This window comes from Vigna umbellata, chromosome 1 (genome assembly GCF_029865625.1).
Source record: "Vigna umbellata cultivar VRB3 chromosome 1, Vumbellata_1.0, whole genome shotgun sequence".
NCBI lineage: Eukaryota > Viridiplantae > Streptophyta > Magnoliopsida > Fabales > Fabaceae > Vigna > Vigna umbellata.
The window spans coordinates 32916299-32938350 of NC_142165.1; the positions used below are offsets into that span (position 1 = coordinate 32916299).

A 22052-nucleotide genomic window follows, 5' to 3' on the forward strand; every position below is an offset into this window, starting at 1 on the left:
TGAGTTTGACAGTGGTTGGAAGGACACTGGATGTAGGCAGGTTGGCCGAACCATTATAAAAAGCAGTGTTTGAATTTTCTGATCCCTACTCTTTTACTTTTAATAGACTTTACTATGTACTTATTCGATTAAGTTTCCGCTGCATTAGAAATTCTTTTACCTTGCGTTTCAAGAAAGCTTTAAAGACATCACCTTTTGCGAAATTTTTTTTAAAAGACTTTGTTTTTACGTTTCACCCCCTCGTCTTGGTGTGAGAGATTGAGCCATTCTATTTTAACAAGTTGAGTAAAGAGATATAAGAAGAATAAACGTTCAAGATTTAGAGATATCAGATATTCCAAGTTTGGAATCTTTAAACCATTGTTGACACTCAATCGATTTTAATCCAGTCAGAATCAATTTCTTGCTGTAGCATATTGTTGACTTTCCAGTTTCATCTAGCCAGCAAGTAATGTTCCTGAAAAACCTTTCATGTTCTTTCTAGATCAAACATTTTAGAATTAGTATAATACAGGAACTATCACAGATAATGTGTGAGTATGCAAAGATATGAATGTAATAGTAAAATGTAACACATTTGCATACAAGCATAGCGTAATCGATTTCAGTGCTATCAGTTTTACTGAATCATAGATATAATTTTTCATACACAAATTGAGTTAAACACAAACTCTGATTTCATTGAAATTTTAATCATGGATTACAATCAGATTGAAACAAAACAAAGATGGCATATAGAGCGAGCAATACAAAAGAAACACAGAAAACAAAACACATCAACCCCCTAATCTATAATCATAGGACTCTAAAACATGTAGTCCTATAACCCTATTCTGATACAGATATTTCCACAGAATCCTCTTAACTAGACTCATCATTCTCATCAGTTGATTTCTCTGTTGATGTTGACCTTTCCACATAATTCTTAATAATTTCATCCATTTTCTCATTCATTCGCATAAGAGATTTCTTCAACTTCACAGCTCTCTTGGAGGTTTTCTCAAACTTATTCACCACAAATCTTTCAAACTCAGACTTAGGAGATACAGAGATTTGTTCACTGTCAGACTCAGATACTTCATCTTTGTCTTTGGTTGGAGTTTGTACAAATAATTGAATGACCAAGCATTAAATGATAGTCAATTGCATTAATTGTACATTCAATTTTTTGTTTGACCGCTGCTAATTCTGTTATAACTGATGGTTATATTCGATTACGTTAATAACTCAATTGATTAAAATGCGTCTAATATTTGTTATATTATAAATTGACGCAGATTTGAATTTTGTAAGAACTTTTGGTGATTCTAACAATTTCATATCATTTACAGAAAGCGGTGATCTTACAGAAAGAGAGGAAAAGCTCCAAGAAACAAGATTGACCGTGGTGATTAACAACTTGTGATTTCTTGAAGAGCAAGACTATTGTGTTTTAAAGACTGATAAAATCTTCACACTTGGGTGTTACTGCATGATCAGATTCTGCAATCTTATGAAGATTGGTTTGAGTTCCCTGTTGTGACTACATGAAGAAGAACATGTGTGTTCTTGACTTTGAGGGTGCCTCAAAGGGGTTAGACGACAGAAGAGAGGATTCTTGCTACTAATCTTGTTGTTGACTACCTATATTAGATTAGAGGGTTAGAGAAGTGTTTTATATTTTTGACGTGAGGTCTCTATAAAAACCTTGATATTTAGAGTGCATTAGCTTCCCGTGGTTGGAATGACACTATATGTAGGCTTGGCCGAACCAGTATAAAAATTCAGTGTTTGAATTTCCCGATCCCTACTCTCTTTTATTCAATCGATTAGTTTCTATACTTATTGGATTAAGTTTCCGCTGCATTTAAAATCTTTTACCTTGCAATTCAAGAAAAGTATAAAGTCATCCCTTTTTGTGAAAAATTTTTTAAAAGATTTTGTTTTTCACACTTCACCAATTCACCCCCCTCTTGGTGTGAGAAATTGAGTCATTCTATTTTAACACTTTGTGTGTCAGAGGAAGTGTTATGAAGAAGCGATCATTCTTTATATGTCAAAGGAAGTGGTCAGAGCTAGCGATCATCTTTTGTGTGTCAGAGGAAGTGTTCATCCCTTGTGGTGTCAAGGAAGTGAGTTTCATCTCTTGTGCCTCAAGAGTGGTGTTTTCTAAACCTTTAAACTTGTGCATGTGTGATTGCAAAATTTATTTTATTTTGTGATAGTGAATAATTGATCTCTCAATTTGAGATTAGCACATGAACGTAGAATTGGTAAGATTTGAACTAGTATAAAATCATATCTCAAAAGATTCATAGGCCAAAATATCCATAAAAGTTCTATGGGTCAAGGCCAGTCCATGGACCTTGTTTTAACATGTTAACTATTTCATTCCTAATAATATTCAAAAGTTCTCTTACTAAGTTCTAGTCATGCATTCTTGAATCAAATTATGTAACTGTATAAACATCTAGTATTTTTTTTTTTTAATTTTATAAAATTGTGTGTATTTTTATTCAATCTTGATATACGAAAACATTTATGTTATATTAACACTGTTTTATAAAAATAATAACTTGTTTAATTTTTTTTATGGATGATTCTTCTGAGAAAAATCATTTCCTTTTAATTTGAAACGCCCTTATTATATTTTAGATGTGAAAACTAAATTTAAGTTAACAACTTATTTATATATAGTCTTTTTTAAATAATTTATCAAAAGTTCATAAAAACTTTCAAAATATGAAAGAATTAATAGAAATTGTGTTTTACTATTATATCCAAATATAAGTAATTTTTGAACTTACAAAGGTAACTTATTTTGAACTTTTTATTTCTTTCAAAATCACCTTATCTTTAATCTTAAACAAACTCAACATATATTATATTTTTAACTTTTCAAAAAGTAATGATATTATGTATCTAAAATATTATTATAATTAAAAAATTATTTAAAATAACTTTTTATAAAACTAATATTTATATATTCTTTGAGAATAATAAGTTTTCATTATTAGAAGAAAATATAAATTACCTTCCATTTTTTCTAAATTTGTACAAAATTATTACATTAATTTCTATTAAAACTAACTATTTTTTATTAGATAATAAAAAGTTACTTTTGTACAATAAAGTTCTTAAACTATAATTTTTATTAGGTATTTAACATTGTAAAAAGGTATTTAGAGTCAAGAAGAAAAGATATTAGTAAAATATCATGCGAAAGTTGAAAATTACAAGCGAGAGTGTTGGGAATCCAAGTGTGAGTCTAAGTCATACATTGGATAGAAATGAGAAAATATAACACTATATAAAGATGAAATACCCATTAACCCATTGTCTTAAGGTTTTGGGTAGAGAGGGGTGTCAATCTCTTATATGGTTGGACTCATATCTCATTGGTATTGTGCCTCTCCGGTGAACCTCCTCCTCGTTATACCCAACAGTGGTATCAGAACCGATTATTTGTCTTGGTAACCGACTCAAACGAGTGGTCCTTATACCGAAAGTCTTCCTGACAAAATGTTTTCACGTAAACAAGTCTCGTTAAGATGAACGACGGTACAAAGGAAACAAAGATATTGTAAAGGAAATGAAAGAAATAACTAAAAATGCATTAAAAGTAAACTAATTTAGTTTTGGGGACCAACTCCTCTCAACCCACTTTACGTGGGACTTTGGAGTTGGGACTTTTAAAAAACTCTTTCGATTGAGTTAGAAAAATAAGACTTGGATTTAGAAAAAAAGTCGAGACCAACCCATGAATTAGGGACTCAAATGACAATTCTAAATGATGTAAGCTTGAGTTTTATGATTCACCCAGTGAATAGAAATGAGATCATTAAGAATTGTCCAAAGAATGTCAATATGGATCGATGGGTTGTTTTTGTTAATTAACGCCTCAAGCCTTACCCACTGGTACAACTTTTTTAATTAGTATATTTAAATAAGCTTCACTTTAAATTGGAAAAGAACTTATTTCATTTTGTGTAACAGAAATAGAAATATTAGGAAAAGAAATGAACTATTCCTCACCAGTGCTGTTTTTTTTGTCAACAAGGGCTCATTTGGTAACTTTTTACTCATTCAATTCTTAATACTGATATTTAGTTGTGCTCTAATTTTAACTTATAAAATTTGTCTTGGAATATATAGAAAATAGAGACGGGTAGAACTATTGGTAGAGCTAAAATGTGGAAGATAAGTCATAAGAGAAAAAATGGCACCTAAGTAAATGACCAGGCTATGAATAGGGTAACTTTATTCATTGAATTCAGTTATGCAATTTTGTGTATAACTTTATTGTGTCTTGTATGTAACATGTTCTGCCTGGTCTGGTATGGATTTACTGTCCACTGTACTATATGTGGTACGTTCTGCCTGCTGGAATTTTGTTTACTGCACTATATATGGTCTGTTCTGCCTGCTTGAACTTTGTTCATTGCCGTGTTTGTTCATTAACTTGCTCAACTTGCTGGGATTTTGTGTCATAACTGTTGACTATATTTGCATGTAAAGAAAGGATATAAACTCTCTACATATAATAAGCACGGTTTTAACTCTCTGTATATAGGAAGCACGATTTTAATTTAGTTTGAATTTATTAGGCAGCCATTAACTGTCAGTATATAGGCAACAATTCACTCTCTGTACCCTTATTTTGAATGATAAATAAACTGAATTTTTCCTAAAGGGTAATTAAGGTCAACCAGAGTAATTATGGTGGACCACAGTTAGATGCTTGAGTTTGAAACAACCTACATCATTCTTGTAAGATGACCGAGAGACCTGCAGATATACTATAGCCGAGAATTAGGATAGCATATCAATAACCAAAGAAAAGAGATTATTTAATTAACATGTTACATAACTAGAAGGTGGTACTATATACAAGGTAAAAAATATTACAAAAAAAATTATTTAATTAACAATATTGTTATTGATTTTTATACCATCATTTAGTTACAGGAGTTTATTAGAAATATTACAAACTACTGCAGTAACCAAATTATTTAATAACCTCAGACAAAATAAACTTTCAGAGATTGTTTTGTCCTTGCAAGAAAAACGATGGTGGGAATACTAGATTAATTATATTTTCCATATTATTATTGCAATAACATCCTGTAGTTTAGGTATAGAAACTATAACCAGAGGCATGAGAAACGATATTCCTCAAGCCACCCATTGTTGATGCCAACATATGCACACTCCTGTGTATATTCTCAAATGAAGGAAGACACATAAATTGCAGGTCAACGCATGCAAGAATCTGAGATACTCTCAATTTTGTATTCTATATTTGAAGGTTTCCTTTAGAATTCTTAATCATTTCCTAATTGATCCAGTTGAAGCTAAATCCTCTTGGGTTCTGATTTATCAACCACATTATACTAGAAAGCTGAAACAATTAACTTGCCAGATAATTCTTTTTCTACTTTTAACACAATTATTGAAGATTTGACAATTTAACATGAGCATGGCATGAGGAAATTACTACACGAAAGATTATATGTCTGGTAGTATAAATTTGTTATTAACTAGGACATGATGATGTTTGACATTTTTATGAATGAAAATATTGATGATTTGATGTTCAAAAATCTAGAAACTGCATCAGATATATCTCCAAATATTCCGTTGGTGTCATATTTTGAAAACAATATTCAGGTTAAAGGACTTTCATTTGGAGCTTGTCCTATACTTGTTTTTCAGCAATGTCCCTTGCAAAATTAAGTGGAATCAACTTTGCTTTATCTAGTCGAACTTCATCATCAAATACAGGGGACAAGTTCGTGAAGATGGAAAGTGAGCTTGTCAATAACCAAATGAATCAAATGCCGACAGTTCTTCCCTACATGGCCTCTAGAGAAGATCTTCCTCAACCTCTGCAATGGTTGTTGCTTTGATACATCCATATTGTAATGTGGTATAATCTACTTAAGAAAATTACTTGTATTGTTATTTAAGATTATTCAATTACTTATATTCTCCATTCATTGAATGTGAAGGATGCCGTCACTAGTTGAAAAACATGATTTTATAACGACTTATTATGACAGGTGACAAAGTTGTCATAATATGTCAACACGGTGACAAAGTTGAAATTTTGTATAAAATATATTATGGCAGGTCTAGGAAGATCTATCATACTAGACATTTTTTATGGTTGTTAACTTAACAAATGTCATAATAAACATGACACAGTGGCAAAATTGATTCAAAATATGTTATGAATGGTGGTAAAGCACTTGTCATGAATCTCTTAATTCCTAATTCCTAACTCCCTCCCCTTTCACGCGTTTATTATATCTTCTCAATCCCTAATTTCTTTCAAATTCACGTGTTCCCTGCATTGTCTCTTTTCTCAATTCATCATTTTGTTCACCATTGCATCGAACGTCATGCAAGAACACCGATGTTGTTGTTGTCGTGGTAGACAAAGAAGAGAGATCAATCGTAGAGATCACGTTGTGAGTTTGCCGGAAGCATTTGCAAAGGATCGAGTGACGAATTCCCCTTTTGTTCTAAGGTGTTTGGGTCCGATCAAGCACTGAGTTTCCACCACCAATGATTTCAAATGCTTCAAAGAGAGCTTCATAGATTCGAACTTCTCTCCTCCACACGAAGAAGACGATCTCAGCGAATATTACCTAGGTAAAGTCTTCTATTTTCGTATATTATTTTCATATTTTTGGTAGTACATGAGAATTAATATTTCATTGGGTTGATTGTTTGATTAAATGCTTTTGATGGTACAATGATAGCTTATAATTTATGTTCCACCAATTGTCTTTGTGTCACAAGCACATATATAATAGAATTAAACTGCAACACACAAAAATGTTGTTATTGATCTCCCTTGGATGCTATGATTCTCTTCCCTTTGTATAGACACCCCAAACTTGAAAGTATGACTCCGAGAACTATAATGCCAAAACACCTATCATATAAGGTCCACTTTTACTTGTCATAATATGTCACTTCTACACTAGTGCGTCTCTAAATGATGTAACACGATCAAGTAGTGGAACAAAACATATTAGGATTAAATTTAAATGTAGAATTGTATTGGGATTTCACAATTACTATTAATATTGTTTGTTTTATGTTTGGATGTTTTAACTTTTAACCTTTCAGTACTTTGAAATTCTTGAACAATCAAGAAAACCTCTTTTTGTTTAGTTTTAGTTGTATACTGACATTTTTTTTTATAGTTTTATAATTTGTGTATATATTTTAAGTTGTTATTATTAAGGAAAAGATATATAGAATTATGAAATTATAAATATAGATGAATAATAAATAATAAAATATCATTGAATTATAAAATTATAAATATAATGAATAATGATAAATAATAAAATATTTTATTAAGGAATTATTTACAATAGTGAGATTTATAAATATCTTGTGATATGCTTAAGTATTGTTTTCATTGGATTTATTTTCCCGTAAGTAAATAAAGTAATTTTTAACTACATTAATAACCTCTTCAAAATTTCACTTTATACAATTTATAAAGTAATGTTTGTTGCGGCATTTGGCTACAAAATGTCATATTATACTTTACGGTGGTAAGAATTACTACGTTTTCGAAAAACGTCACACGCGTAATAATGATGTTTGAAAATGTCATAATATACAAAAATAAATAGCACAACTTACACGATTTTTTTTATTGTGCTCTATCTACCTTCCAAATATGTATGCTAGCCATTTTCTCATAGTTGGTGGAGAAAAGCATAGAAAGATTCATGGGTGACTTTTGAGTCTTTAGTTCCTCATTTGACTCATTTTTGGAGAACCATAACATAGTTTTAAGAAGATGTGTGGATACAAATTTGGTTCTAATTGGGAAAAGTGTCATTTCATGGTGAAAGAAAGAATTGGCCTTAGACACGAATTTTTAAAAAGACATAGAAGTGGATCCAACCAAAGTGGATATATTAGCTAAGGTCCTTGCTCTAACCATTCTAAAATGATTACGAAGCTTCTTAGTGTTAGTAAAATGATGGAGATGAAGTTTTGATGATGCCCAAATCAAGTGAAGACCAATCAAAAATCAAGATGATTTGAAGACTTGTATTGTGATGGAAAGCTTTTGTAATACTCTTAGAAATATGTATAGGACTTAGATTAGAAAAAGAAAAGTGTTTTGTAAAATTACTGTAGCAAATCACTGTAGTAAAACACTGTAGCTAAAACACTATTCACGTGAATAGTAATCGATTAACCAGGGAGGTTAATCGATTAACCACTTAAGTATATCGATTAGCACTGTCAGAAAGGTTGAAAACGAAAAATGGAAGAGCCTTTGGTTGAGTCTATAAATAGACTCTCATTTTCTCTTAACAAGAACTCTTCCCTTGTGCTCAAGTACTTAGAAATCTTTGAGAATTGTGTGCTCTTGCTCAATTAAGGAAACTCTTGTTTGTGGAGCTGGTGAAGTGCTGCTACGGTGACGGAGGAATAGTTGGTTCATCCTTGGTGTGTCTAAGAAAGTGTTCGAAGAAGAAGTCATCCTTCATGAAGTATTCGGAGGAAGTGTTTCATCCTTTGTGAAGATTCAAAGGAGGTGTAGGTTCATCTATTGTGGCATCAAGAGAGGTGTTTTCTAAACTTTTACAAATTGTATCTTTGTGATTGTAGTTTGTAATTGTTTTGTGATTAATGAATTGTTTATCTTGTTTTGAGATAAGCGATTAGACGTAGGATTGGTAAGATCCGAACCAGGATAAAATCATCTGTGCAAATTTCTCTCAACCTTACTCTATTTTACTTGTCATTATTAATTGCTTAGTAAGTTTAATTAAGTAGAAATTTTAAAGGTACATGTTTTTATTAAGATCCAATTCACCCCCCTTGTTTTGTTGTTCCACGTTAACCATTCCGCTACAGCCGCTCTGACAATTGGTATCAGAGCTTGTTTTGATAGTCATTCAAATGGTGGGATCGTATCAAACTTTCGTAGAGGGTTCTTCTATCAATAGACCACCACTATTCACAGGTGAAAATTACGCATTTTGGAAGGTTAGAATGCAAATTTTTATGGAATCTATTGATGTAGATATTTGGGATGCTGTTGCATTTGGTCCTTTTGTTCCAACTAACAATACGCAAGAACCAAAGCCCCGTAACCAATGGACTGCTGAAGACAAGAAAAAATTTGGTAATGATGTAAAAGCTCGTAATATTATTTCATCTACTTTAACTGTTGACGAGTTTTACATGATTTCTGTCTATAAGGCTGCACAAGAAATGTGGGAAGTGCTGAGAGTAACTCACGAAGCTACAGATGATGTAAAGAGAGCTAGAAAGAATACCTTAATCCAGGAATACGAAATGTTCAGGATGAAACAAGGAGAATCAATAATAGATGTTCAGAAATGCTTCACCAACATCATCAACCATCTTATTGACTAGGTAAGTCTTTCGATACTGATGAGCATAACATAAAAATTTTGAAATCTTTAGACAAGTCTTGGCAACCAAAAGTGATTGCAATTTCTAAGTCACAAAATCTAAACACAATGACCATGGCGACATTATTTGGAAAGTTGAGAGAGCATGAACTTGACCTCGGAAGACTAGATGAAGAAGAAGCAAAAACTAAGAAAAAGACTCTAGCCTTCAAATCTGAGGTAGAAAAGAGCAAAAGCAAAATGGAAGATGAAGACTCAGAAGAAGAAGAAAATTTGAGTCTACTAATCAAGAGGCTCAACAGGTTCATGAAATCAAAGGGCAAAGGGAGATTCAAATACTAAAAGAAAGAAAATCAAGGATCTTCCTCAAATTATAGATGCTACGATTGCAAAGAAAAAGGAGACTTAAAAGTTGATTGCCCAAATCAAAAGAAGGGTGAAGAAAAGAAAGAAAAGAAATTCTTCAAGAAAAAGCAAGCCTACATCGCATGGGACGATGACAACGAAACAATTTCTGACTTAAGCGATTCTGATGAAGAAGCAAACATCTATCTAATGGCAGATAATGACATTGCTGGAAGCCAAGAAGTACATTTAATGATTCAGATAATTCTAGTCAATATGATAGTGAAGATGAATTGCATGATACTTATGCTGCTTTATTAGTAGAATCTCAAAAATTATAACTCATAAGAAATTGAAAATGGATTTCAAAGAATTAAAATTAAATTTTGAAAATACTCTTGAAGAAAATAAGAACTTAAAAACAAATTTTGAAACTATTATTGATGAAAATAAGAATTTGAAAAATAAAATTTTATTTTATGAAAAAGGTAAATATACTAGTAGTGATGAATGTGCATCTTGTGCTAATTATAAGAAACTACTAGATGAAACAACCTTAGGAGAATGTAGTAAAAATAATGAAAATAAGATTGTTAAAAATAAGTATGTTCCTAAAATTAAAAATAAACAAAACAATAAAACTCGTAGAACTTGGGTAGAAAAAGGAACAACTTATAGGAACACAAATGTTGAATCATGCTTTTATTGTATGGAAAAAGGTCATACTTCAAATAAATGTAGAATTAAGCATTATGGTGTTCCTAGTGGTAGACATATTTGGGTTGTAAAATGATTTCAAATTTATTCAATCTAACCCAAAGGACCCATACAAAGTAGTTGGGTACCGAATGCTTCATATTTAAGAATATGTTTTTAAAAATATTTTTGTTTTAAATATTTGAAAAGAATAATTAGGAAAATTTTATTCTAAGGCCAATAAAACTATTTTTCTTGGATATTCTCTAACAAGCAAAGATTATAAAGTTTTTAATCGGAACACATTTGAAATAGAAGAATCTGTGCATGTTGTCTTTGATTAAATTGTAGACCTTGAGGCAAAACCTCTTGAGTCAGATGATTCAGATGTAGGTGAAAATGAAGACTTGCAGAAGACAAAAAATGAAGAGAAGAATGATAATAATCCTCAAGATGAAGATCTAAACAAAATATGGCAACAACCTAGAGGATTATCATTGGACAACATCATTGGCGACATACCAAAAGGGGTAAACACTAGAAGAAATTTAGTAAATTTTTGTATGAATGTAGATTTTGTGTCGTAGATAGAACCTAAGAAAATTAAGGAAGCTCTTCAAGATGAAAACTGGTGTATAGCAATGGAAGAAGAACTCAACTAGTTTGCAAGAAATCAAGTTTGAGATTGATTTCTAGGGAAGACACTCATTAAGTGATTGAAACAAAATGGGTGTTCTGAAACAAACTGGATAAAGATGGAAATATCACCAAACATAAAGCTAGGCTTGTAGCTTAAGGATATAGTCAAGAAGAAGGTATAGATTATGATGAGACATATGCTCCAGTTGCCAGGTTAGAGGAAATACGTATGCTTCTAGCTTGTTATGCATCTATAATGAAATTTAAGTTATTTCAAATGGATGTTAAAAGTGCATTTCTAAATGGTTTTATAAAAGAAGATGTGTATATTGAACAACCACCCGATTTTGAATATTTGAAATTTCCAAATCACATCTATAAGTTAAAGAAAGCACTTTATGGTTTAAAACAAGCACCTAGATCTTGGTATGAAAGACTTAGCAATTTTCTTTTAGAAAATAATTTTAATAGAGGAAAAGTTGATTCAACTTTGTTCATTAAAAGAGTCGAAAAACATATTTTGATCATTCAAGCATATGTTGATGATATTATATTTGGATCAACTAATAAATCTCTTTGTGAGGAATTTGCTAAGATTATGCAGGGTGGATTTGAAATGTCTATGATGGGAGAATTAACATTCTTCCTCGGTCTTCAAATTAAGCAAATGAAAGAAGGTACGTTCATTTCTTAAACTAAGTATTGTAGAGAAATTCTTAAGAAGTTTGAAATGGACAAAGCAAAGGAAGCATCTACCTCCATGGGAACCTCTTGCTATCTTGACAAAGATGAGTAAGGTAAAGAGGTAAATCAAACTAAATATAGATGCATGATAGGTTCTTTGTTATACCTTACTGCTAGTAGACCGCACATTATGCAGAGTGTTTGTGTGTGTGCTAGGTATCAATCTAGTCCTAGAGAATCTCACCTTACAGTAGTTAAACATATATTGAAATATCTTAAGGGAACTACATCCTTTGGTTTATGGTATCCATCAGGAACGGAACCTAGTTTTGTAGGTTTTATTGATGCAGATTATGGAGGTTGTAAGATAGATAGAAAAAGAACTAGTGGAACATGTCATCTTCTAGGTAGTTCCTTAGTTTCTTGGCACTCTAAGAAACAAGCCTGTGTAGCCTTATCAACCACTAAGGCCAAATATATTGCTGCTGGAAATTGTTGTGCACAAATTTTATGGATGAAACAACAATTAGAGGATTATGACATTTATTTAGATCATATACCACTTAAGTGTGATAATACAAGTGCAATAAATCTTACAAAGAATCCCATAATACACTCTAGAACCAAGCACACAGAGATTAGGCATCATTTCCTTAGAGATCATGTGCAAATAGGAGATTGGGAGATATAATATATTGATACACAACATCAATTAGCTGACATTTTCACTAAAGCACTGCCTAAGGATATATTTTATGAGCTTAGAAGAGATTTAGGAATATTATAAATCTCTTAGAATTGAAAATAGGGCAAAATTAGAAATTTTCGAAAATCAACGTCAGTTAATCGATTAACCATAGCAGCTAATCCATTAGCGTTAATCGATCAACCCATGGAGTTAATCAATTAACCAGCGTTACATGTTGCATATTTTTGAAAACCGATCATATTTCACATTTTTGGACATTGGCAACCTATTTCCGGGGTTCTTTAACACCTCTCATCCCTCCTTATACCCATGTATACTATCCATTCTTGTATGGTTGAATGTTTATTTGAATTCAATAAAATGTATGTTGTCTTTTTCCTTAATATTCCTATGCATACATGCTTTTATTAAGGTGGAGTATATCTTCTAATTAATTTAGGGGGAGCAATTTAACACAACTTTGTGGACACTACTTCCAACTGGATTCACGCAAGGAAGAGCTCTAGACCAGAGTAGAATAGCCATGGAAATAGGTGCAACGGTAAATGGAAGATAATGAAGTCTTTGAAGTGTTTAAGGTGAAGAGAAGTGTGTGGGTAAGGCCTCACAGCTCAAAGGGCCTTCCTACAGAGGAAGGAAGCTAGAGGAAGGGTAGAGAAGTCAAAAATCAAGAGTGACTCAAGAGCAATAGGCTGGGAAATGAATTCAGCAACATTTCACTAAGCTCAAAAGATCCAATTACAAAGGGGAGGCCCTCTTATTTATAGGCAAAGATGGGCCTCAATTCTGATCTAATTTCCCTCCAAAATTCAAAATAAGAAACGAGCTTGGAGGCCAAGCTAGCTAGGTCACGGGAAGCATGCTGGGTCACATAGACAATGCTGCCAAAACGTGCCTCATGCAGCTCCACTGGCGCTGGAGCGCCCCTCTCCTGAAGGCACTTGGGCGCACGTGAGCTGGGAAGTCCATTTGGTGCATCTGCGATGGACACCCCCCCTGTTTGAGGGCACTTGGTACTAATTCCTTGAAGAGTGCTTTTCCCAAATCTGATTGGTTGGCCATGGTTCTTGCCTTTATTGTATTCTACCAAAAAAATTATTTATAAATATTAGTTTTTAGAAGGATTTTCATAAGTAACCTTCCATAGAAATAAATTGTTAGGTGATCCTTCTTCTTCTTGAATCTTTCTTGCCATGGCTCCAGTAAGAGGTCCAATGTGATTTGTTGATGGTCTTCCATCACAACTTTTTAATTATAATAAAAAGGGGGAGAAATATTTAAAGTCTTAAACTTATTTCTAAGTTCACTAAAAAAAATTTCTTCCTTAAGTTGTGTTTTGAATACAGTATATTACCAAAAGCTTTAAATCAAGAAGTTTTTGATCATCATCAAAAAGGAGAAGAATGTTAGCAAAACGATGGAGATTAAGTTTTGATGATGCCCAAATCAAGTGAAGACCAATCAAGAATCAAGATGATTTGAAGACTTGTATTGTGATGGAAAGCTTTTGTAATACTCTTAGAAATATGTATAGAAAAACACTGTAGCAAATTATTGTAGCAAAACACTGTAGCTAATTACTGTAGCAAAACACCGTAGCAAAACACTTGTATTGTGATGGAAAGCTTTTGTAAAATCACTGTAGCAAATTACTGTAGCAAAACACTATAGCTAAAACACTATTCACATGAATAGTAATCGATTAGAGTTAATCGATTAACCAGAGTAGTTAATCGATTAACCATAAGACCATTTGAAAAACTAGCCATTTTCGAGCCGTTTGATTATCCGTTGGTTTGTCCTTTAGTGGTTAATCGATTAACCACTTAAGTAAATCGATTAACACTGTCAGAAAGGCTGAAAACGAAAAATGGAAGAGCCTTTGGTTGAGTCTATAAATAGACTCTCATTTTCTCTCAACAAGAACTCTTCCCATGTGCAAAAGTACTCAGAAATCTTTGAGAATTGTGTGCTCTTGCTCTACTAAGGAAACTCTTGTCTGTGGATCTGGTGAAGTGTTGCTACGGTGACGGAGGAATAGTTAGTTCATCCTTGGTGTGTCTAAGGAAGTGTTCGGAAGAGGAAGTCATCCTTCGTGAAGTATTCAGAGGAAGTGTTTCATCCTTTGTGAAGATTCAAAGGAGGTGTAGGTTCATCTCTTGTGGCATCAAGAGAGGTGTTTTCTAAACTTTTACAAATTGTATCTTTGTGATTGTAGTTTGTAATTGTTTTGTGATTAGTGACTTGTTTATCTTGTTTTGAGATAAGGAACTAGACGTAGAATTGGTAAGATCTGAACCAGGATAAAATCATTTGTGCAAATTTCTCTCAACCTTACTCTATTTTACTTGTCATTATTAATTGCTTAGTAAGTTTAATTGAGTAGAAATTTTAAAGGCACACGTTTTTATTAGGAACCAATTCACCCCTCCCCCCCTTGGTTTGTTGTTCCACGCTAACCATTCCACTGCAGTCGCTTTGACACTTAGGACATGTAAGAAAAGTTGTAAGAAAAGAAAGACATTATATCTCAAGCCAAGAGGAGGTGAATTAGAATAACCCTTTTTAATGATCTTTTGGAAATATTTATGAGTTATTGGCTTCCTGAAATCAATAAGGAAATAGTAATGAATAAACCAGTAGAGAAAGAGTAGAGAAAGATCAAGCACACAAGCAATCTATACCGGTTCGGCTATCACAAGCCGACATCTAGTCCTCCTTCAAAATCCTTAGTTGAATGGATTCCACTATAATGATTGAGTATATAAGAATATAGAGACAATCCTCCCAATGCACTCCTCTCACCCTTCAAAATCAAAATAGCAATCCAAGAGATGAACAACCTCAATCTCTTACAACAAAAAAAGAGCAATCACAACTCTTAACACCTGGCAAACCTGCACATTACACAATAAAAATTGTTTGAATAAACTTGATCTTTAATACACACTCTTCAAGTACATATTGAGTCAGAACCACTTTATCACAAAGTCTTGAATGAATCTTGATGCGTAATCAACCAATAAAGCGTAGATCCTCCAAGAATGTTTCTTGAGACCACTTGTAATCAAAGCTCAACAAGAATGTTAGTATTTAAAAATTGTAACTTTATGGAAACTAGTTTCAAGTCACATATATATAAGATTTTCAAATGTTATCGCAATATAATCGATTATGGTAATTGCATAATCAGTTATGCTTTTTCACTGTTTTAACATATTATCCCATGTGTGTAATCGATTATTTAAACACTTAAACCTTTTATTGATTTGTTTAACAATCTTAACAAATTAGGATATTTATGTAATGGATTAGGCTATTTCTCTTATTTAATCGATTATCAAACTTATGTAATTGATTATTTCAATACTTAATCATATTAGCTATCCATTTGTCATCCTTAATAAATACTCTCACTTATATAACAAATTATGCTTTTTCTCTATTTTAATCGGTTATGTACTCTGTATAATCAATTATAATAGAGCGGTTTGCCCCTGTTAGCTTTCTAAGTGATCTAAGAAAATCTAACAAATTATATAACATATTTAATCGATTATTTATACAGGAAAAGAGATTATTAATCTGTTTTAAGCTTTATTCATTCAACATTAATGGAATTACACATCTATCACAAACATGATAAAGATAAAACATTTGTTATGCCATTTGTTGTCCAACAAACCATTAATAATCTCTTAATTGTTCATCATAAAAAACTAAGATATAAAGAGGTTAAGCTCCCCCTATTAACAAAAGTGTTTGGAGAGAATAAAGCAATAAACATGCAAATGTTTCTATACTAGTTTGCTCCACCGAGCTACGTCCAGTCTCCTCTAACACCTTAGACGATTCCATTATAATCTTCAACAAGATTACAACTTAGTATTCTCACCGCTCTTGGTATCCCTAGTCACTTCAAGTAACCACCGTTACTCTGACTAGTACTAAGTTTCACCGATTCCTGGTTGTGTAGTATTCTTCACCACTCCTGGTATCCCTAAACACTCCTGGTATCTTCCCGATACACTGTTTAGTTAAGTTTCATCGCCTCCTGGTTTCCAGTAGACAATCCCGTCTAGCTATCGTTTGACTTCACCAAGTTAAACATCAGAGTTTCCCCACTCCTAGTTTCGACTAGACACACATGTCTAGCTATCCGTGAATGTCTTCTTTACTCCTAACGTCCAGTTCTAATTTGCATAGAATGAAGCAGGTGGATGTGTGTAATAGAAAATTTGCATAAAGTAGAGTAGATATGCATGCAATAAATATGTCTATCTCTTATCACTTTTTTTGTTTTAAACGTTGAGCATCTAATGGCATTTAATGCTTATTCAGAACCAAAAAGTGTTTTTTACATTTTCTACCATTTTGATCATTTAAGCTTTACATCGTGATACCAAACAGTTGATGAAGACTTCACCGTTGGATGAAGTAGATCGTTTGGCACATGGTATCATCTAGCCTACATAAGTGCTTCTTTAAGTTTTTCTCTGTTCTATTGAACAAGTGCGTGTAGCAAGGTATTTTTCAACATAAGTTTTTGTAATATCATTTGAGACTTTTAGCGTGTTTTCCAAAAATGTCATTTGAAACTTTTATCTAACAAGACACATTGAGAGTTTTTTTGATCATCACCTAGTGATGTATAACATTTGTTGCATTCAACAAGACTCTCATTTACGCATTAATTAGGGAAATTTTTTAGAGGTGCAGATTTTCGTACTTAGGTGTTTTACTAAGGCTTTGCCTAAGATATTTAAGTTTCTTAGAGAATTTTCACAAGTTACTTATATTTTACCTAAGTTGCTATTTTATTGATCACATTGTCTTATGCTGATTTCGTTTAATGTTTGTTAAACTTCAAAACCCAGTAGATCGTTTAGACAGTTCAATATTATAGTCAATCTTGTCTTAACATACAACACTTATTATAGGAGTGATTTATTTCATCCTTTCTTCTTTGTGCTTGCTAGTTTGTAGAGCACATCGATCCTCATATTATCTCCTCTTGATATGTGTTCGAGTTTGGCCTAAGCAAAAGTTGTCATTCATGTTTTTGACCAAATGGTAATACTATAGGAGTAAGGTATCTTTTACTTGGTAGTCCTTCATCAGATGACCCACTGTGAGTCAAGAAATAGTTTGGCAAATTATTATATTCTTCAAACTCTTTGGCCAGAGTAAGGCCGACAATGACTACCATGTACTCAGTCTTTGTTATTGGATGTCTTAAAATTGAAGTGCAACAATTTTTCTATTAAGACGTTATTTGGCCCTTCAAATACTATACCAGTTACTGCTCCCTTGGGGTTAGAAGAACAATCTACGTATAAAATCCATCCTTCATCCTCCGAAACTTGATAACCTTGTAACTCACTAGCGAAATTGGCCAAGCATTGCACTTTGATTGGCCCCCTTGGCTCGAATCAGATATTAAACTTTGACAACTCCACAGACCAAGACAACATCCTACATGCAACACCTTGTTTTTGTAAAATTTTATGTATAAGGTAAGAGGTCTTTACCTATTGTATGGCTTTGGAAGTAGGGTTTAAGCTCGATTGTTGTCGTGATGGGGGATAGGGCCACCTTTTCAACCATTTGATACATGGTTTCAGAATCTTGGAAGGTTCTGCTGATGAAGTAGATAGGATGCTGCTTGTTGTCCACTTCTTGGATAGGGGTTGCACTGACAACATCTACGATAACTGTTATATAAACTACCATGGGTAGATTTGTATCTGGCTTGCGTAAGATGAGTGGGGACATTAAGATACATTTGATCTGCTCAAACCTTTCCTGACATTGGTCATCCCAAGTGAATTTGGCCGACTTCTTGAGCAACTTAATCATTGGCTATGTTTTGTCTGCTAGCCTTGGGAGAAAATGTGAGATTGTCATTAAACTTTCTTTTCTAGTCAGTCACAACTTCTAATCCAACCAATTTTAGTACCCAATATTTTGTAAAATTTAAATTGCTTTGTTGAGGACAACAAACGTTTAAAAATGGGGATTATGATAAGTGCTTATTTTACTTGTATTTCACATGCATTTTAGCACTTACCTTGTTCATTTTATTATATAATATAGATTTTATTCTCTAATATATAAAACATTCAGCAAAAACATTTGGATAGGAACATGTGTAGCAAACTCATTTTTTGATGAATTTCTATAAATTTAAGAGAAATATAGCACAATAGCTTAAGCCCCAGAATCACAACTTGAGCATATAAAGGCGGTTTCTAGAAGATTCAAATTTTGCTTCCACAACTCAAATAAAGAAAATAGTGTCTAAACTACGTGAGGAAAACTTAACCATGAAGCAACCTCAAGCACCAAGTTTTGGAACTCAACCATGGGGAAACCCATCATTACAAACATGCGTCTAAGATTACATTAGTGTACTTCCAGGAACAATGAATGAACCTTGTTAATTCAATGAAACAATAACCGTGAATAAGAACAAAATAGTGAAGTTTAATTCCCTACACACTTTATATCATTGAGTTTCATTTTTAACTTTGAGTTCTAGATCATTGATCGAGGTCGCACCCGATACAAATTTAATGTTCAATGAAAAGTGCAGTATAATACTAGGAAGTGACTCCTAGGTCGTCTCTCAAGGACCAAATGTGGTTCAGGAATTAGGTCGAACACTTTGTGGGGGGGGGGGGGGTTGGTTAAGATTTTTGTGATAAGAAATTAACAAAATTAAAACTGAAATGCAACACAAAATTAAGAACTACTCTAACCTCTAATCCGACATAAGTTAACCAACTAAGTGAAGATTAACCATGTTTTCATAATCACAAACTAAGCGAATGCAACACAACTATTCCATCCAATGTATTATGTAAAGATTGATCAACTAAACGGAGATACAATCACCAATTGGGCAACTAAGTGTATACCCATTGCAAGAATACAAACAGATTTAATAAAATGCCAAGCCTGGGCAACAGAAATATAAATCACAGTCCATAAATCTCATGGAAACGATTTAATCTCACTAATGACCAACCAAGCACGCTTAAGATAACATTAAAACGAAATTAATACAACTAATCAGAGTTAAAAACATGAAAATAAATGAAGAAAACATTAAAGCCGAACGATATTGAAGGTGACCGAATGAACGTAAAGCAAGGCTGATAGGCGACGGCTTGAGCTGAATCCGGAAATGACGAGAAACCGGGATTTGCTCGAGATGAAGACCGGGAAGCAGCGGAAGAAACAGACGTAATCAAGAACCCTAGCATTTGGATTCGAAGATGAACAGCGAGGAACAAACCAGAGATTCGAGGTTTGTTCGGTTGAAAACCTAAGGTTTGATGCGGAAGCGGTTTGAGCGATGGAGAAGTGTTTTAGGCGGTGAGAAAGGATCTAATCGGTGGAGAATGGTCGTGAAGCAGAGATGAAGATGTGGTTCGGAGGGATCTATCAGACGTGAGAAGTTTGAGATTCGGAGGTGACGAATCTCATGAGGAAAAGGATTCGGAGGCTTCGCTGATGAAATCTCGTGAGGGAATAAGGCACGCGTGGCATTAGATATGATGCAAGCCCCGAGGAAGCTTTCAATTGATGAGAGTGGCGTGAGATGGATGCTACGGAGGAGAGAGAATCTGATAATGGAAAATGAGAAAATGGATGGTGTGAATGGAAGGTGGCTAGAGGAGATCCTTTGGGATTCTCTAGCTTTGACTTTCAAGGTAGAATTGATCTGGAGTGTTCTCAACAGAATAACAATTCATTATGCTCAAAAGTCCCTTACAAGAGGTGGTGGCATTTCTATATATAGGACTAAAAGTCCCTCCTATCTAGCACATGCCTAACACCTTTTACACATGTTTTTAATAAAAGTAAAAGAAATACTATACTAAACTAATTAGCCTTGGTCCCCGCGTATCATCCCCTCCCCCTTGGAAAGGATTTGTCCTCAAATCTGATGGTGCTTTTGAAGACTTATTTTTGTTAGCTTCATAAGGGTTCCTCCTGGGTCAAATATCCATCTGCAATAAGCATCAAACATATCTCTAATTAGTTTTCTTTGACCCAATAAGATATATAAAAGAATATGTGTAGAAGAAGGTTTCCAAATTTTGAAATTTTTAATTTTAATATAACAAAGAAACCTTTCTTCATTTGAAATTTTATTTGTATCTTGAGTTATTGGTAACCATAAAGGTAACCATAACCCAAGTTGGAAATTTGCATGTGTTGAAAGTGATAACATTTTTAAAGATGGAGTGGCCAATTCTTTGAAAGAAAAGTGAAATTTGAAAAATTCAAATATAAATGGATAAGAGTGAGAGGATAGAAAACCTCCCCTTAAGAGTTTGACTTCTAATGTAGGAGGAGATGTTGCCCTTAGTTGCTTTGATTTCTTTTCTTCCATTTCTATCCTTTCAACTTCTTCCTTTTCTCTTCTAAGTGTTTCTTTTCTCTCTTTCTCTCTTCTTTTCTCTTCTTCTCTTTCTTCCTCATCTCTTCTCTTGTTTTCTTCCTCTTCTCTTCTCTTTCTCTCTTCCTCTTTTCTTTTATTTCGTTCTTCCTCTTCTCTTCTATCTTTTTCTCTTCTCTCTATTTCTCTTTTTTCTCTTACTTCTTGCTTTTGTTTTTCTCTTTTTAACCTCTCAATTCTATGTTTGCTTGTCTCTTCCCATAGCCTCTTGAGTTTTTCTAGAAACTCACTTTCCCTACGGGAGAACCCATTTAAATTTTGAATGAATGACTTACCTTCTCTAATAAGCTCTCTCATAAGTTCTAAGTTTCTTTCAATTTCTCGAGGCACAAACTTTCTTCTCATACAAGCTTTCAATTCATTCCAATCATAAATGGGATATTTTCTACCTATCTTAACATGATATTGCCTATCATCCCACCACTCTCTTGCATGCTTTTTAAAACTAGAAGTGTAAAGATTAAGAATATAAGATTCATCATCTCTAGAATAGAAGGATTCATATTTACTTTTTCTCACCATGAATGAATGCATGTCATTAATTTCCTTTTCCCAAGCTAGGTATGTTAATGCACCAATATCATCACCAAAGAATGGAATATTTTCACTAGCTTTTTTATACAAATCATCTTCAATCCTATCAAATTCATAAGATGAACAAGACTTCCTTCTAGCTTTATCATGTTCTCTTTTGATTCCTTTGTAACTAAGTTGCTTATCAAAATTAAAATTCCTAGCAGACCTATATGGATAACAAGACATCTTTGTTTTTTTTAAAAGTTTTTCTAGTGTAAAAGATTTACAAGATTCACACTTAGACAAGTCCCAGGTAAGAGAGGTGAGTCATGAAGACTGCTTAAGTACCAAGTCTTGCCTTGCCAGAAATGTCTTAGGTTACTACTAGTTATCTTTTAAACAAAATCACTTTTAAAATCAAAGAACACAACTCACAAACAATCACAACAATTAAACAGTAAAAGACGAGACTTTGCGGACTCTAATGTGACAAGGCTTAGAGTTTAATCCCTTTTAGCCTAAGTCACCCTAAATGTAAGACACTAAAAAAAATTAAACACCAACAAGAAAAGTTTTGCCAAGAGTTGAA

The 22052-nt window shown here is 33.1% G+C and overlaps 2 protein-coding genes and 1 pseudogene across 2 annotated transcripts; 2 read left to right on the forward strand and 1 right to left on the reverse strand.

Moving 5' to 3' along the window:
- Window positions 1-3998: 3998 nt before the first annotated feature.
- LOC148205192 (uncharacterized) lies at window positions 3999-5888 on the forward strand (annotated as a pseudogene).
- A 3130-nt stretch (window positions 5889-9018) lies between these two features.
- Window positions 9019-9405, forward strand: LOC148205193 (uncharacterized). The gene has a single exon (XM_088103618.1). It carries the CDS (start codon window positions 9019-9021, stop codon window positions 9403-9405), a length of 387 nt encoding a protein of 128 aa, XP_087959744.1.
- Window positions 9406-20422: 11017 nt separating this feature from the next.
- On the reverse strand, window positions 20423-21709 carry LOC148205194 (uncharacterized). The gene has a single exon (XM_088110192.1). It carries the CDS (start codon window positions 21707-21709, stop codon window positions 20423-20425), a length of 1287 nt encoding a protein of 428 aa, XP_087966318.1.
- Between the last annotated feature and the right edge of the window lie 343 nt (window positions 21710-22052).